This window comes from Vipera ursinii (assembly GCF_947247035.1).
Source record: "Vipera ursinii genome assembly, chromosome: W".
NCBI classification, from domain to species: domain Eukaryota; kingdom Metazoa; phylum Chordata; class Lepidosauria; order Squamata; family Viperidae; genus Vipera; species Vipera ursinii.
Window position 1 is genome coordinate 16,797,395 of NC_139522.1, and position 18,780 is coordinate 16,816,174.

The 18,780-nt window shown below is 39.2% G+C and overlaps 1 protein-coding gene across 1 annotated transcript in view; it reads left to right on the forward strand.

The window, feature by feature from the left end:
• Positions 1–18,780, forward strand: part of LOC310648244 (zinc finger protein 652-like) — a gene marked incomplete at its 3' end in the record, with an annotated part of 99,739 nt that overhangs the window by 21,010 nt on the left and 59,949 nt on the right. The window contains exon 2 of the mRNA XM_083375990.1: positions 13,433–14,555. Coding sequence (XP_083232116.1) covers positions 13,650–14,555 — 906 coding nt within the window. The 5' untranslated portion in view covers positions 13,433–13,649. The remainder of the gene's footprint in view (positions 1–13,432; positions 14,556–18,780) is intronic.

Sequence of the window (18,780 nt, forward strand, 5' to 3'; positions counted from 1 at the left end):
TATCTGTGATAATGCCCAATAAAAACAATTGCAGACAAAACTTTATCCTTTTCTTGAATATTTTTTGCATGTTCCACCAAATTTTAATCCAAAATGCTTTAACCCTTTTACAAGTCCACCATATATGAAAATACGTTGCATCCTCACAGCCACACCTCCAACATTTGGGCTGGCAGTTCGGATACATGCTTGCTAGTTTTTTAGGATCTAAATGCCACCTATAAAACATTTTATAAAAGTTCTCTCTTAAATTTTGGGCCTGTGTAAATTTTACATTTCTCAACCAGATCTTTTCCCAAGTATCCATTGTAATAACTTCTTGAAAATTCTGAGCCTACTTTATCATACAATCTTTAACAAGTTCCGTCTCTGAATCAATTTCTATCAATGCAAGATATATCCGTTTGATATGTGCTTGACCTTGATCTCTAATTTGCTTTACCAAATTTTCATCAATCATTGAGAAACCAATTTTCTGGTCTTCCTTCCACCTAGCCTGTAATTGCCCATACTGAAACCAGGTTTGTACAATCTTTTCTTCTTTTAAAATATTATATGGCTTTAATTGCCATACATTCCTCTCAAAGCACAAAATTTCCTTATATGTAATCACGTCATGTTTAAACCCAACATTTATATTTTCTATTGCGTGTTTCGGTATTGCCCAGATAGGTATCTTATAATTTAACTTGTGTCTATACTTTTTCCAAACTCGCAACAGAGCATACCTTAAAATATGTATCTTGAACACATTGTCCACCTTCTTATCATACAATAAATATGCATGCCATCCAAATAACAAATCATGGCCCTCAAGATTTAATAATCTCGCTTGTGTTAAATTAAACCAATCACTTATCGCTGACAAAGCAGCAGCTTCATAATATAATTTAAAATTAGGCATTTTAAGACCACCTCTTTCACGCGTATCTTGCATAATCTTAAATTTGACTCGTGGCTTTTTCCCTGCCCAAACAAATTTATTAATTCCTTTTTGCCATTCCTCCAAATTTAAATCCTTTTTAAGTATAGGTATCATTTGAAATAAAAATAAAAATTTTGGCAAAACGTTCATTTTCACAGCTGCAATTCTTCCCAATAAAGATAATTGTAATTTTTTCCAACTATCTAATTCTTTTTGTACTTTTCCCCATAACTTTTCATAATTATTTTTATATAACTTTACATTTGAGGGTGATAAATATATCCCCAAATATTTAACCCTTTTAACTATTTCAAATCCCGTTAGCTCTTCTAAGACAGCCTTTTGTGATACTGTCATATTCTTAGAAAACATTTTAGTTTTTTGTATATTAACCTTAAATCCAGAAACTTTCCCATATTGCGTTATTATCTCCATCAATTCTACAACTGAATAATCAGGCTGAGTCACTGTAACAACCAGATCGTCTGCAAATGCCCTCAATCTATAATCCTGGTCTCTAATTTGAATTCCCTTAATTTTATCCGAATCCCGTATTTTAATCAATAATATTTCCAATGTTAAAACAAATAATAAGGGTGACAACGGGCACCCCTGCCTTGTACCCTTTTCAATGTTACATACGTCTGTCAAACTATTATTAACTATTATGCGGGCTGTTTGCTTTTGATATATTGCCCTGATTGGTTGTAAAAATTTATCCCCAAATTTCATTTTATCTAATACTTTCAACAAAAATTGCCAATCCAATTGATCAAAGGCTTTTTCAGCATCCAAGAAGATCAACGCTGCAGGGATCTGATTGTTTCTTTCCAAAAATTGCAACAAATCTACTATATGCCTCACATTGTTCTTCATTTGTCTACCACTTATAAACCCAGTTTGATCACCATGAATTACTTGTTGCATTACCCTCATTAATCTGTTAGCTAAGACTTTAGCAAATATCTTGTAGTCCGTGTTCAAAAGTGATATTGGCCTATAATTTTTTGCTTGGGTGACATCCTGGTCTTCCTTCGGGATCAAAGAAATAAAAGCAGTTTTCCAAGACGGAGGTACCCCTCCTCCCATTTGAATTGTCTGAAACAATTCCCTTAAAGGCTTCACCATCTCTAACTGTAAGTTTTTATAATACACAGCAGTCAGTACAACTTAGAATAAAAATCAACAAAGGTCTTTTTGATAAGGCTCTGCTGGTACACTACCTTACCCTTGTGTTCTATCTATATTAGAAGCCCTTTGCTTCTTCCTTAACAAATAAGCTAGCCATCTACCTGGTTTATTAGCATTACAAAAAATATTATGTCTAGCATACCGTAAGTTAGTTGCCACTTGGTCAGCCATCAACTTATCAAACTGGCCCCTTAGTAAATTAATTACCTCTTTAATCTTCCCATCCGATGGATTCAAAATTAAAGCCTTTTCTTTTTCCTTAATTTCATTCTCTAATTCTTTCCTCCTAAATTCCAAGTTACGTCTATATTTATTGTTCAAATATATTAATACACCTCTCTTCTTGTCAAGCCACTCTTAAACAACAATGTCAGAAGCGTCTTACCTGGGCTAAAGAAAAACAGACCTGGTCTGTTGCTCAGTGGTCCAAAGTCCTCTTTTCTGATGAGAGCAACTTTTGCATCTCATTTGGAAACCAAGGACCCAGAGTCTGGAGGAAGAATGGAGAGGCACACACTGCAAGATGTTTGAAGTCCAGTGTGAAGTTTCCACAGTCTGTGTTGATTTGGGGAGCCATGTCATCTGCTGGTGTTGGTCCACTGTGCTTCATTAAGTCCAGGGTCAACGCAGCCATGTACCAGGAGATTTTGGAGCACTTCATGCTTCCTTCCGCAGACGAGCTTTATGGGGATGCTGACTTCATTTTCCAGCAGGACTTGGCACCTGCCCACACTGCCAAAAGCACCAAAACCTGGTTCAGTGACTGTGGGATTACTGTGCTTGATTGGCCAGCAAACTCGCCTGACCTGAACCCCATAGAGAATCTATGGGGCATTGCCAAGAGAAAGATGAGAGACATGAGACCGAACAATGCAGAAGAGCTGAAGGCCGCTATTGAAGCATCCTGGTCTTCCATAACACCTCAGCAGTGCCACAGGCTGATAGCTTCCATGCCACGCCGCATTGAGGCAGTAATTGCTGCAAAAGGGGCCCAAACCAAGTACTGAGTACATATGCATGCTTATACGTTTCAGAGGTCTGTTTTATTGATTGCATGTAATATTCTAATTTTCTGAGATTGTGGATTTGGGGTTTTCATGAGCTGTACACCATAATCATCACCATTATGACAAATCACGGCTTGAACTATCTTGCTTTGCATGTAATGAGTCTATCTCATATATTAGTTTCCCCTTTTAAGTTGCATTACTGAAATAAATGAACTTTTGCACAATATTCTAATTTTTCGAGTTTCACCTGTATTAACTGATCCAAATCAGAATTGATGGCAATAGGTGAAAATTGGGTTAGCCATCCATTTAAGGAACATCAATTCCATATTTGTATTTGTACCAACTCCATTAAATATTTAGGTATTAAGGATATAATTCAGTTACTAATATGTAATATAAATTAAGCATATACAGAAGTTTCTTCAGATATTGATAGATGGGAGTAATTAAACCTTAACCTTTGGGGAAATGTGAAAGCTCATAAAATGAACATTATTCCCAGATTAGTTTGTATTTTGAGAGGGTTATATATCTGGAAAATATTTTCAGAAAATAAATTAGTTTAGAAATTTTCTAGTTCTTTGATCTTGAGATCATCTTTACAGAAAATGCAATTACCTTAATGATGGAGGACTTGGTTTTATGAATCTGGAGCTATAGCATCATGCTTACCTATTGTCAAGTATTAAATACTGGAAGACAACAATTGGTGTTAATTTTCTGATTTGGGCATAGGACCTTTGGTTGGAGGGACAGGATTAGGATCTAAGTATGCTAAAACTCTATTATCTCTGGAAACAATTAGTTAGAAAGTTATGGAATGGAATGTCTAATAAAAAGATATTTGACCCTTTTTCCCATGCCAAACTAGAGGCAGTTACAGTGGAATATTTTTGACATTTGGACAGCCTGTAGTCCCCACCATGCTCTTTAAAATGAAACCTTTTTTGAGCACTTTTTCAATCTTTCCAAGCTGTGTTTTTTACTCTGAGGAAGTCAGTCCACTTCTAACTCAGTGCAGCTATGAGGGTACTGGTACACATAAAAGTAAAACTACTCAGACAACCTCAAGGATGCTGTATCAGACTTACAATTCTGCCCTGTAGTGACGCGGCCGAGGGACCATGGGGCTCCTTACCCCACGGCTGATTTCGCCCTGCTAGGGGACCCTAAATGGGTCAAAAGTCACCCTGGAGAGGCGACGAAGAAGGAGGGGCACCCCGATGATCGCCGAACGACAGCGGTTGATCCGCTCGATCTGGGGGAAGCCTCTGAGCTGTGATCTTTAAGGTTAAGAACTGTCTGTAGAAAAAGAAAAACTTTAACTATTGGCTAATCTTCTGGCGGGGGAATTTTACTGGATAGTCAAAACATTTTGGACTGCAACCTTGGCTGGAAGATATATTGTAAGACCCCTGAACAGAAGAAATGTTATAAAATACTGCCTTCAGTGGTGCTTTGATAATTGGAAACACATTGGATTATAGAAAACCATATATAAAAAAATATGTACTATATAAAATTTGGTTGTTTGGATTTAAGATTGGCTGGTTTAAAAGGCGAAACACAGAGACTATGGTACTGGTGAAAGAACATCTGGAAGGGGGAGATAAAATGGATGCTGCCCACCTATTAAAAAGTGGCAGGAAACTACATCTAATATCCTCTTTTGAAGGCCCCAGCCTGGAACATCAGAGATCTGCAGGAGCAATAATTCAAGACAAGGCAAATACTTTCCAGGAGGGAATGTATGCAATGCTGTGACAGATTCAAATGACAATAATTTCAAATCATGATGAGATTAAAAGCAACTTTGATGGCATAAACGAGCACATTTCCAGCTTAAACATACAAGTAAAAAATTCTCAGAAAATGATGAAAAAGAATGAACAAACAGACCAGATAACAGGATATCAATCAGAGGTCAGCGATTCAAAAAGGGAAACTATAGATCAAGAGAACTACAAATTAATACAAACAAAAGAAAACTTGCAAGGTTTTACCACAACAATGGAAATGGAAAAGATATTCTATATTTCAGGACCTCAAAATCAACTTGAAGATTGGAAAGAAAATCTAACAAAATGGACTACAGAGCAACTAGGACAATCATTAAAAGTTTGGGAGACAAAAAATACATGTCTTACCTAACTTGTTTTTTCTATTCCCAACAGCATTCACAAAAATACAGGAAAAACTCCTGGGCAAGTTGAATACACTAATTTGGAAAACTGCTTGGCAGAAGAAGAAGGCTAGAATCAGATTTGAGAGATTTGATGTGATCTACCTGAGGGAGTACTATATGATTAAACACTTGTTTGAATATGGTTAAAAGAATAGATAAATTGTGGATATAAAGGGATCTCATAGTAAGAGAGATAAGACATACAAGTAGTATAGTAATTTTTATAATATATGAAATGTGAAAATATTGGGATGGTGTATATGAATGAAAAGGTTGGATATTTAAAGGTTACTAACAGAAAACTATGACTGATAAGAATGGTTTGAATACAGTGGGGAAATTAAGTTTAAATAAGAATTTTGAAAACAGGACATACAGGTGAAACTCAAAAAATTAGAATATCATGCAAAAGTTCATTTATTTCAGTAATGCAACTTAAAAGGGGAAACTAATATATGAGATAGACTCATTACATGCAAAGCAAGATAGTTCAAGCCGTGATTTGTCATAATGGTGATGATTATGGCTTACAGCTCATGAAAACCCCAAATCCACAATCTCAGAAAATTAGAATATTGTGAAAAGGTGCAATATTCTAGGCTCAAAGTGTCCCACTCTAATCAGCTAATTAAGCCATAACACCTGCAAAGGGTTCCTGAGCCTTTAAATGGTCTCAAGTCTGGTTCAGTAGGAATCACAATCATGGGGAAGACTGCTGACCTGACAGTTGTGCAGAAAACCATCATTGACACCCTTCATAAGGAGGGAAAGCCTCAAAAGGTAATTGCAAAAGAAGTTGGATGTTCCCAAAGTGCTGTATCAAAGCACATTAATAGAAAGTTATGTGGAAGGGAAAAGTGTGGAAGAAAAAGGTGCACAAGCAGCAGGGATGACCGCAGCCTGGAGAGGATTGTCAGGAAAAGGCCATTCAAAAGAGTTGGGGACTTTCACAAGGAGTGGACTGAGGCTGGAGTCAGTGCATCAAGAGCCACCACACACAGACGGATCCTGGACATGGGCTTCAAATGTCGTATTCCTCTTGTCAAGCTGCTCCTGAACAACAAACAACGTCAGAAGCGTCTTACCCGGGCTAATGAAAAACAGACCTGGTCTGTTGCTCAGTGGTCCAAAGTCCTCTTTTCTGATGAGAGCAACTTTTGCATCTCATTTGGAAACCAAGGACCCAGAGTCTGGAGGAAGAATGGAGAGGCACACACTGCAAGATGCTTGAAGTCCAGTGTGAAGTTTCCACAGTCTGTGTTGATTTGGGGAGCCATGTCATCTGCTGGTGTTGGTCCACTGTGCTTCATTAAGTCCAGGGTCAACGCAGCCATGTACCAGGAGATTTTGGAGCACTTCATGCGTCCTTCCGCAGACGAGCTTTATGGGGATGCTGACTTCATTTTCCAGCAGGACTTGGCACCTGCCCACACTGCCAAAAGCACTAAAACCTGGTTCAGTGACCGTGGGATTACTGTGCTTGATTGGCCAGCAAACTCGCCTGACCTGAACCCCATAGAGAATCTATGGGGCATTGCCAAGAGAAAGATGAGAGACATGAGACCGAACAATGCAGAAGAGCTGAAGGCCGCTATTGAAGCATCGTGGTCTTCCATAACACCTCAGCAGTGCCACAGGCTGATAGCCTCCATGCCACGCCGCATTGAGGCAGTAATTGCTGCAAAAGGGGCCCAAACCAAGTACTGAGTACATATGCATGCTTATATTTTTCAGAGGTCTGATATTGTTCTATTTACACTCCTTGTTTTATTGATTGCATGTAATATTCTAATTTTCTGAGATTGTGGATTTGGGGTTTTCATGAGCTGTACACCATAATCATCACCATTATGACAAATCGAGGCTTGAACTATCTTGCTTTGCATGTAATGAGTCTATCTCATATATTAGTTTCCCCTTTTAAGTTGCATTACTGAAATAAATGAACTTTTGCACGATATTCTAATTTTTCGAGTTTCACCTGTATAGTGATTTAATAAGATGATTACTATAAATACAACTGAAATATAAAATGATAAAAAGATGCTATGTGCTGATGTTACTATTATTTGTATAAATACAAGAAGGTTTATATTTATTTAGTTAGTTAAATTTCTATACCGCCCTATTCCCGAAGGAATATTTAACTTTATATGTATTGATATTTGCTAAGTGTTGATAAAAGAATACCATTGGATGAAGAGAAGGTCAAAGAAATATATTACTAATTAACATATTGATTGTGGAATTATAGAAATTAATTATTATTGATTGTTTTTTAAACATATGAACCCAGAGCAAACCGTCCCAACTTGGTCACTTTTGGCCAGGCACCAGATTCCAGCTGGGTTCCCTAGCTTCCAGCCTGAAACTCCGGGGCTTTGGCTCCTGCCTTTGCTCCCAGGTTCTTCTTCTCTTTGTCCTTCTCCAGAGCTTTGCCTGGGGGAGACATCTCTTCTCAGTTTCCACAGTGGTTGCTGTCTCAGGTAGACTGCTAGGACAGAGTCGGCTTAATGTCAGCCATCCCAACTTGGTCAATAGGAAAGAAAGACTCCCACAGCCATAGCAAGTATTACTTTATTAAGGCCAAGTTGTTACAGAGTAGCAAAGGCAAATTGAATGTTTCACACCCAAACAAAGCAATTATCTTTTCCCTTGGGATCCATCCCCCTCCCCTTTATCAGTGAATGTCCAATCACTTTGAAATAAATTGTTTTGGTAACAGTCCCCAGCTGCATGGGCTTGAAGCTCTTGCATTCCATTGGGTGACCTTGGAACAGGCTGCAGCTTCCACAGTATGGTACGGAAGCTTTCACTTTCCTTTCCTTGTCTACTTCCCCCCTTCACCCAACCGGCGCTTGTTGTGGAGAAAAGGTCAGTCACCACCCAGATCACTGTATTGCTGGGGCTTTGGGGCAATTCTACAATGAAGTCCATGGATATTTCCCTCCATGGGGCTGAGGGGGTCGGTGACAGGTTGCAATAGGCCAGGGGTCTTTCCAGGTTATGGCACATATCAGACAGTTTGTTATGTAATAATAGAATAGAATTAGAAATTAGAAATTAATTAGAAATAGAACAGAACCTTGTAGGTATTCTAGTCTAGCCTCCTGCTGAAGCAGGAGAACCTATGCCATCTCAGAGAAGTGACTGTCCAGTCTCTTCTTAAAAACCTCCAGTGATGGAGCGCCCACAATTTCTGAAGGCAAGCTGTTCCACTGGTTAATTGTCCTCACTGTTAGGAGGTTTTCTCCTTGATTCCAGGTTCCTTCTCTCCTTGATTAGTTTCCAACCATTGTTTCTTGTCTTGCCTTCTGGTGCTTTGAAAAATAAGTTGACTCCCTCTCCTTTGTGGCAGCCCCTCAAATACTGGAATACTGCTATCATGTCACCCCTAGTCCTTCTTTTCTCTAGACTAGCCATACCCAGTTCCTGCAACCCCGCTTTATATGTTTTAGTCTCCAGGCCTTTAATTATCCTAGTTGGTCTTCGCACTTTTACCAAAGTCTCAACACCTTTTTTGTAATTTGGTGACCAAAACTGGATGCAATATTCCAGGTGTGGTCTTACTAAGGTTTTATAAAGCGGTACTAATACTTCATATGATTTTGATTCTATGCCTCTGTTTATACAACCAAGGATTGTATTAGCTTTTTTGGCTGCAACCACACACTGCTGGCTCATATTTAAGTGATAATCCACTAGGACTTCAAGGTCCCTCTCACAGTTACTGTTTTTGGGCCAGGTTTTGCCTAATCTGTACAGGTAACCCCCGAGTTACGAGCAATCACTTAATGCTCATTCGAAGCTACGCAATAATCTTTCGCTTTCTTGGCTGCCCCAGGCCTTTGGTGCATTCACAGAGAATGTAGACCTAAAGTAAGAGAAGAACATGCAAGATCAGTGGGGCGAGATCTCACGCTACTGATCTTGCATGATCTAATGGTACTTTAGGCCTCTGTTCTCTACAACACAGAATGGAACCGAAGCTGGGGGACGCTTCCGTGGCCCTCCAGGGGCCCGATCCAGGCGCTGGAGGCCTTTTCTAGGCCACTGCCGCTTAGATCTGAGGCTGGGGGACGCTTCTGCGGCCCTCCAGCTGCCTGATCCTGGCACCAGATGCCTTTTCCAGGCCGCTGCCACCCAGATCTGAGGCCAGGGGACGCTTCCGTGGCCCTCTTGTAGCCTGATCTGGGCACCGGACACCTTCTCCAGGCCACTGCTGCCTGGAAACGGGCTGCCGGAGGGCCGCAGAAGCGTCCTGCAGCCTCAGATCTGGACAGCAGCAGGAACCGAGGCAGAGAGGAGACAGATCTTTTCCAGGTAAGTCCGGCGTGGCAGGAAGGGAGGGGAAAGCATGAGGTATCTTAGTGGGTAGGAAAGACCTTAGGGGCCTGTTCCATCACTAGGCCCTCCATGGCCTTCCCCACCCCGAGATACCTCATGTTTACTTAACGAGCCACATGCGTCTTAATGAGCAAGGGAGTGATCTCGTTCGAGGTACGAGATTCACTCCCAGTTTTCGAGTTACAAGTGGAATGGGCAGGCTCCATTACACTCGTAACTACCTGTACTTGTAGCTTTGGTTTTTTCTGCCTAAATGTAAAACCTTGCTTTTCTCCACATTAAATTTCATTTTGTTGGATAGGGCCCATTGTTCAAGTTTGTCAAAATCTTTTTGGATCCTGTGTTTGTCTTCTGGAGTGTTGGCTATTTCTGCCAGCTTAGTGTTGTCTGCAAATTTGATGAGTTCCCCTTCTATTCCCTCATCTAAGTCATTGATGAAGATATTGAAGAATACTGGGCCTAAGACGGAACCTTGTGGTACCCCACTGCTTACTTTGCTCCATGTGGATATAGTACCATTAAGAACTACACATTGAGTATGATTTGTCAGCCAGTTACAAATCCATCTGGTGGTGATGCTCTTTATCCCACATTTTACTAGCTTACCAAGAAGTAGGATGTGGTCTACTTTGTTGAATGCCTTTCTGAAATCTACGTCCACAGCATTTCTCTGGTCTACTAATTTAGTCACTTTGTCAAAGAATGAAATAAGATTGTTTTGGCATGATCTGTTTTTGACAAACCTGGCTTCTGGTTATAACTTTATTTGTTTCTAGATGTTCGCAGATCGTTTTTTGATTATTTTTCTAGTACCTTCCCAGGTATTGATATTAGGCTGATCCCTAAAAAGCTTGCAAGTATGTATCCGAAATACCAACCTAAATGTTGGAGATGTGGTGGCGAAGATGCAACGTATTTTCATATATGGTGGACCTGTAAAAAGGTTAAAGCTTTTTGGATTAAAATCTGGTGGAATATGCACAAGATATTTAAGCAAAGGATAAAGTTTTGTCCGCAATTGTTCTTATTGGGCATAATTACAGATACTACTGTTGTGGACACCAAGTTGATGCTGAACTTAATTACGGCAGCAAGACTTTTAGTAGGCCAATATTGGAAGAAGGAGGAACTGCCGACTATAGAAGAATGGACTCTAAAAGTTTCTGACCTGGCGAAAATGGCAAAGATTTCGGCTTATTTGAAAGACCATTCTCAACAACGTTATATTATGGAGTGGAAAAAGTGGATTGATTATATCCAGAACAAATATGGGACCAAAAAGTTCCATTTAGCATTTGTATAAGTTTTTTTTATGTGATATTAGTATTGCTTGTAGTCATTTCATATGAGCTAGAGTGCGATAGACTTAATAGTTTATTGTTGTTAACATATGGTTGTTTATGATTGTTTTTTACTTTTATACCTTGTATTTAGCTCTGGGAAGGGGGGGAGGGTTAGGGAGGGTTAGGAAGGGTTGGGTGGAGGGAGGGGGGAGGGATTGTTAAAGATAAAATGTATTGTAAAACTTTTCAATAAAAAAAAGATATTAGGCTGATTGGTCTGTAATTTCCTGGGTCTTTTTTCTTCCTTTTTTGAAGATGGGACCCAACATCAACTCTTTTCCAATCCTCTGGTAGTTCCCCAGTCCTCCAGGATTTTTGAAAGATATGGTAGAATGGTTCTGAGATAACATCTGCCAGCTCCTTCAGAAGTCTGGGATGTAATCCGTCAGGTCCTGGTGATTTGAACTCATCTATACCAGACAGATGTTCTCTTACCATTTTCTTGCTTATTTTAATTTTTATTTCTAGTCTGTCTTGTGTTGGGTTTTTTTGTTTTTTGTGTGTGTGAAGACTGATGCAAAGAATGAGTTAAGCAGCTCTGCTTTTTCTCTACTGCCTATTATTTCCTTGCCATCTTCTCTCTTTAGTGGACTGAATGCTTTTTTTCTTGTTATTTATATGGTGAAAGAAACTTTTTTTAAATTATTTTTGACTTTTGTTGCAAGTCTTTGTTCATTCTGAGCCTTTGCTTTCCTGACTTTATCTTTACAGATTCAGGCTATCTGCTGATATTCTGCCTTAGTTACGTGTCCCTCTTTCCATTTTTTGTACTTGTCCTTTTTGTCTTTCAGGTTGTCAGGGAGATCTTTTTGCAGCCATGCTGGTTTCTTCTTGAATTTCTTGTTTTTCTTTTTCAGTGGTATTGTGCTGGACTGGGCTTTTGTGATCATATTTTTCAGAGTTTCCCATGCTTCTTGAGTTGTTTTCCCCTTTAGGATTTTCATCCATGGAATGTTTCTTAGGCTGTCTCTGAGTTGGAACATATTGGCTGGAATATGTTCTCCTGCTTGTGTTTGCATTATATTGAATTCCAATGTGACATGATCATTCTTGCCCAAAGTTCCAGCAACTTCAACTCCCTCTATCATTTCTTCTCTATTAATAAGAATTAGGTCCAGTATAGCTTTTCCTCTAGTTCCCTCCTCTACCTTTTGGATGACAAAGTTGTCAGCTAAGTTGGTTAGGAATCTGTTTGATCTCTCACTTGCTGCAGAGTTTGTCTTCCACTTCATGTCAGGGTAGTTAAAATCTCCCATTACTACTGTGGTATGTTTCCTACATACATTTGTTAATTGATTAGCAAAGAATCCATCTATTTGTTCTGCTTGGTTGGGTAACCTGTAGTATATGCCTATGGGAATGTCATTCTTTTTTCCTTTTATATTGAGCCACATGGATGCTAGGAGGTTTTCATCCTCGGTTTTGTGCATTTCTGTATATAGTGCAAGTCCACCTCCTCTTTTGTTAGGTCTGTTTCTTTTGAATAGTTTGTATCCTTCCATCAGTACATTCCAGTCATGAGTTTCATCCCACCATGTTTCAGTAATGGAAACTGTATCATATCTGCCTTCATGTACTAATACTTCAAGTTCACTCTATTTGTTCCCTAAACTTTGAGCATTAATGTATAGCCATTTGAGTCCTTTATGGGTCTTGGTTATATTTCTCCTACTTTGTCACTGGGATTTCCATCCTTCCCATCACTGTCTACTTCATTATGTTTTTTTTTAAATTTTTTTCTTTCTCTTTACTCTCTACCTGCTTATATGATTAGTTTCTAGTGGTTTTTGCTTGGAATTAGGTTCTAAAGGTCATGAAGATTGGCCTCCCTCCCACCTTAATTTTAGTTTAAAGCCCTTTTGATAAGATGAGCCAGTTGTTTTCTGAATATATTCTTTCCAGTTCTTTGAGGTGCAGTCCATCCCTTGCCAGCAGCACGATCATGTAGTTAATGCAGACCATGGTCTACAAAGCCGAAGTTCTGTTAACAACACCAGTTTTTAAGCCAGTGGTTCATTTCTATATCAACTATATCATATCTGCCTTCATGTTCTAGCACTTCAAGTTCACCCTGTTTGTTCCCTAAACTTTGAGCATTAGTGTATAGGCATTTGAGTCCTTTATGGGTCTTGGGTATGTTTCTCCTACTTTGTAACTGGGTTTTCTATCCTTCCCACCACTCTCTACCTCATTATCTTTCTTTCCCCCCTTCTTTCTCTTTAGTTTCTACTTCCTTATGTGATTGGTTATCTAGAGGTTTTTGCTTGGAATCAGGTTCTAAGGGTCATGAAGTTTGCCCCCCCTCCCCCCTGGATTTTAGTTTAAGGGGGGGAGGGGGCCCAATTTTCACGACCACACAATTATTCCAAGGATAATTTATTTCAGCTATCCTTAAGGCACTAACTTAATTTTCTCTTTCTTTTTCTAGACAAAATGTTCAGCTATTGAATGGCAGCTTTCTTCCTGTGAACTGCTGTCGATGTCTTCATGGTATAAAACCAAAGTTCCATGACCTACACGTGCTTTTGTGCTCTGCTCCCCCAAAACAGACATGAATTAGTTAGTTCCAGCTATTCATCTTGTTCCAAAGGAATTACTTCACTGATATTCTGGAATACAAGGTGCTCAATGAATCGGGAGCCCCCATGAATAAAACAGTCAGCTCTTGCCAGCAGATGGCTAAAAATTGCACCATACATGTAGCAGGGATGGCACAGGAGGACAGGGCTCAAGTACCACCCACTTTCTATCATGGTGCCAGCCAGGAACTTGATTTGTCCACCAGGGCGTACAAAAGGGAGTCTGGGAGTCCTTATTCTGTACTGGTGGACCCAAAAGCATGTAAGCCACATCTCCATGAAAAAGAGGAGCAGCCATATTTCAAGGAGGACAGAATAGTAGGAGAGGCTCAAGTTGTGAAAGAAGACAGGGAGAACTCTGACGACTTGCAGGAGGAGGACGAGGAAGAAGATGAAGTGACTTACAAAAGGGAGCAGATAATAGTAGAGGTAAACCTTAACAACCAAACATTAAATGTATCAAAAGGGGAAAAGGGGGTCCCCTCCCAATCCAAAGAAACTGCTGTTCTTAGGACCAGCAGTGAGGAAGAGGAGGGTGACAGTGGGGAGGAAGCGGCCACTGAAGACAGTAATGATGAAGAGGAAAATGAGAGGCAGAAGAAAAAAAAGCAAAGAGAGGAAAATGATAGTGTTGCACAAAGGAGGACAAGGAGAGCTGCATCTACTGCAGCCGCCACATCTTCTCCTACTTCCAGAGCTACAAGGGGCCATAGAAAGAGCGTTGAGCCCCCCAAGCGTAAGAAGAAAGCTGCAAAGGAGCCCAGGGCACCTGTGCAGAAATCAAAGTGTGAAGAAAAGGAGACTTTGACCTGTGAGAAGTGCCCCAGGGTGTTTAACACACGCTGGTATCTGGAGAGGCACATGAACGTTACTCATAGGCGCATGCAGATCTGCGACAAGTGTGGGAAGAAATTTGTTCTAGAAAGTGAGCTCTCCCTTCATCAGCAAACAGACTGTGAAAAAAACATTCAGGTAGGTTCTCTCACTGGTTTGCCAGATTTCCCTACCTTCTGCTGTCCCGTGGACACTTTGCAAGGGAGGAAATCCTTTGAGGAAGACAAGTTTCCAAGCTTTTCTACTTTCAACATTTTGTCTTGCATAGTCAAGGAAATTGACCTGCACAAATGTGGGGAGGAGAGGGAATAATGCCTCTACGCTATCTTGCAGAAGAAATGGAACATCGGGTACTAAACATGCACACATATTATACACTGGTTAGCATTAAATGGAAAATAAAGGTACATTCTGCATTTTCCTATAATTAAAAAAATATTCAGCCATTGAGCTAGACATGACAGAAATGCAAGACTAATTTTTAATAATGAAATTGTGTAAATCTATTTAGCTATAAATTATTTAGGAAATACTGTATATGAAGCAATGGGTCATCTCATTTAAACTAAACAACTTGTACTTTTCAGTAAATGTAAGAAACACATTGATCTGTAAGTTTGTCAAATACCTGTTTGCTGTTTAGCATACTATGGACTGTTGTTAGATTTTGAAATAATTATTTATAAATGGGAGGGTTATGTTTGGGGACCAAGAGCTATATTCCTGCAGAATCGTTTTGGAACTGCATGAATGGATAGAGCTGGGTGAAAAAGGAATAGAACATTCAGCCAGGAAAAACAAGCTCAAACCCATTCACAGTCTCACAGTTTAGGAAACAGTATTTTAGCCTTCCCATTTTTAGCCTTCCCTAACCCATCTTATCACAGATTTTCTTGTACCTATTACCAACATATATCCAGGATCTTCATAAAGATTGTTATGATAGAATGCTTTTCTTCTGCCTCCAGATGTCTGGAACAGATGGGGGGGGTGTGAGGTTAACTAACCATAATCATGACAGAGGCAAAATATGGACTTCATGGCCATTAGTAGCAGATTGGAAACAACAGTTTCATAGCAGAACAGTTAGCAAGAAAACAGTTCTGGGTTTCATGATTATACCGAAAATAGTTGTGAATTATACACAAATAGCTCTGAATGAACTATTTTATCTAAACTATTAGATAAAATACTTCATTTTTATATGTAATTTATTCAGTTTAGTTCTTGCAATGAAACTGAATAAAGTATAATTAGATAAATATCTAAGAAATTCACATACTACAGTAGGTGTTGTATAGAGAGGCCATAAATGGATTTATACATCAAAGTGATAAGCTTTTTGGAGCAAGTTCCCTAAAAAAAAGCATTTTTTTGGTCATTTCCCTACAGCATTGGAAGTTGAATTCATGTTAGTGGGTTAGTTAATCAGCAAGAAGAACCTATAGCTTATTCCTCCTGAGATTGTTGGTCCTGAAATGATAGAGAATGAACATATCCAAAAATCTTTGGATGAATATAAATGAAGAATCTTTATGGAAAAGTTCAGCATATATGTATGTTTAATAAATGGATCAGCCAGATGTTGCATTTGCAGCTACAAACATGATAGCATTTACTGTATACTTTTTATTGTAAGCAACTTTGATCTTCTAAAAAATATTTTAAATAAATATGATATAGTAATACAGAGTAACCTTCAAATTCTCCTTCTGTGGGTTTGTACTTTATCTTTTGCCTATTAGCTATGAAATGCCCAGTATGAATTAAAGGACAAGTGGTCCTCAACTATGTGAATGGTTTGTAGTTGCTTCCTTCAGTTTACTCATTGTAATTGCTGGGATTGAACAGTGGGATTTTGGTTTACTATACTGTTATTCCAGGTTCTGATTTTTCTGTCTCTTCTGTAAACTCTGATATTTTTGACACACAGGTAAAGCCAGTGGATTAAGACACAGTATTTCCTCCTGCTGCTGCTCTGTTCAATTTTGTCAACAGTTCCAGTTCCTTATTATTCCCCTGTGTCAGCTTTAACAATCCTCTGGTCCAGAATTCTGTTATGCCCTTGAAACTGGAATCCACTTACTTCTGTCTTCCAATTTGAATGGAAAATGATAAAGAGTATCACGTCAGATGACCCTAACCTGCATTTTGTAGTAGGTTTATTATTTTTAGAGTGCTTTGGAGTAACTTAGAAATCTTCATTGAGCTTATATTTTTTCCTATTAAATGGGTTGCTTAAAATTATATTTTGAGGCTTCCAGTTTTGCACAGTTAGCGTGACAGCTGAGGGATCGTGAGGCTCCGCACCCTACGGCTGATTTCTCTCTGCTAGGGGACCCTAAATGGGCCTGAAGCCACCCTGGAGAGGATGAAGAAGGAGGAGTGCCCCGTCAACCGTAGAGAGACGGCGGTTGATCTGGTCGGCTGGGGAAAGTCCTCCAGAAACCAGCAGAAGAAAGGCTAGCTTCATTCCAGAGTCTAGCCCAAGCTACAAGCAGCCTAAGGCAAAAAGCACTAATTTAAGCTTGATCGTAAACAACGTGATTGGAACTGGATAAGAACATCAATTTTCTCTCTTCTACTTGATAATTGATTTCCTGGGGAAAAAAACCCCAAGAAGCAAACCCTCCAAAAGTGAGAAGGAAGGGGAGCTTTGACCTACCCTCCCACATAAGGAAGGGGTGAATTAAACTTTTATGGGGGACAGGACTTCTGCTTTTGTGCCCATAGCGCATGGCTGCAGGAGAGTGGACCTCCGCTCCTCACGGCTGGCTTCGTCCTGCCAAGAGGACCCTAGATGTGTCCAAAGTTGCCCCGAAAAGGTGACCGTGAAGGAGGGGCACCCCGTTGATTACGAAGCAACGGCGATCGCTTTGTTTGATCTGGGGGAAGCCCTCCGACCCGACAGGAGAAAGGCGTGAGATCAGCATCTAGTCCAAGCTACTTGCAGCCAAAGTCCCAGAGCACGAACCTGAACAGCGTGCTTGGAATTGGTGAGAGTATTGATCTTCTTTCTTCTATCTACTAATTGAATCCTTGAGAAAGATCCCCAAAGCAAGAAAACCTCCAGAAGTGAAGGGAGGGGACTATATCCCCATTCCCTTATAGACGGAAGTGGCGAATTAATATTAAGGAGGAAATAGATATATTAAAATTCGATTTAAAATACTACAGTCTGGACAAATTTAGGAACTAAAAAACTGTCAAGATTATACCCTAAAGAGGTTTTGATGGAATTATAAAAATATATAACAAAAATAACTTTTGGATTGAAAAAAACATGAAAAAAGAAACAACTGCTGACATCTAGTGGAGAATCACAGCATAGAATACTAACAATAAAGACTCAGAAATTGGCAGAATGCCTAGAAATAAAGAAAAAGCTGTTCCTTTGAATTGCAAATAACCTTGAAGACAGCTGGGAACAAAGGAAGAGCCAGCTATAAGATTAAAAAGTGTTTGAAAGAAAAAACAACACCTGGACTGTTGCTTAACTCTAAGAACTGTTTATGGAAAAGTAAAACCTTGGCTTTTGCCTAATCTTTTAGAGAAGAATCTACAGGAAGGATTTAAAGTGGCTTAACACACTGAACTGTAATTTTGACTGATAAATTGACTCTTGAATTAAAACATTGATGAAAGATTATTTGAAGGGGGGAGACAACATGGATATCACATACATACGAAAAAATGACAGGACGCCACATTCAATATTTTCTCCTGAAGGACCTAGCCTGGAAAATCAAGGGCCTCCAGAAGTAATACTTCATGGCAAGATAAATACTTTCTAGGAGGAAATATATGTAATGTTAGGACAAATAAAAATGACAATCGACCCAAACCACGAGGAAATTCAAAATAACCTTGATGATTTAAATAAGCATATTTCTAATCTAAATCTACAATTAAAAAACACCCAGGAAATAACGAATGGTCAAATAAATCAGATAAAAGACCACAAATTAGAAGAATATGTTCAAATTGATGAAATAACAAATGAATTACAATTTAACACAAACAGCAAAAAAATCTACAAGATTCTGATACAACAAGAAAAATGGAATGGACCATAGAATTACCAGGAGAAGCATCAAAGTTTGTGAGACAGAAAGTATTCATCTTACTTACTTCTTCTTTTATATTCCCAACAACATTTGCAAAAACACAGGAACCACTGGGTAAGCGGATTACATCAACTTGGAAAACTACTCGGCAAAAGAAGACCAGAGACAGATACAAGAGATTTGACTCACCCTACCAGATGGACTATTACATGAACAAACATTTGTTTGAATATGGCTAAAAGAATAGAGAACTTTGAACATAAAGGGGCCCTATAATAAGAGGGATAAGAGATTTA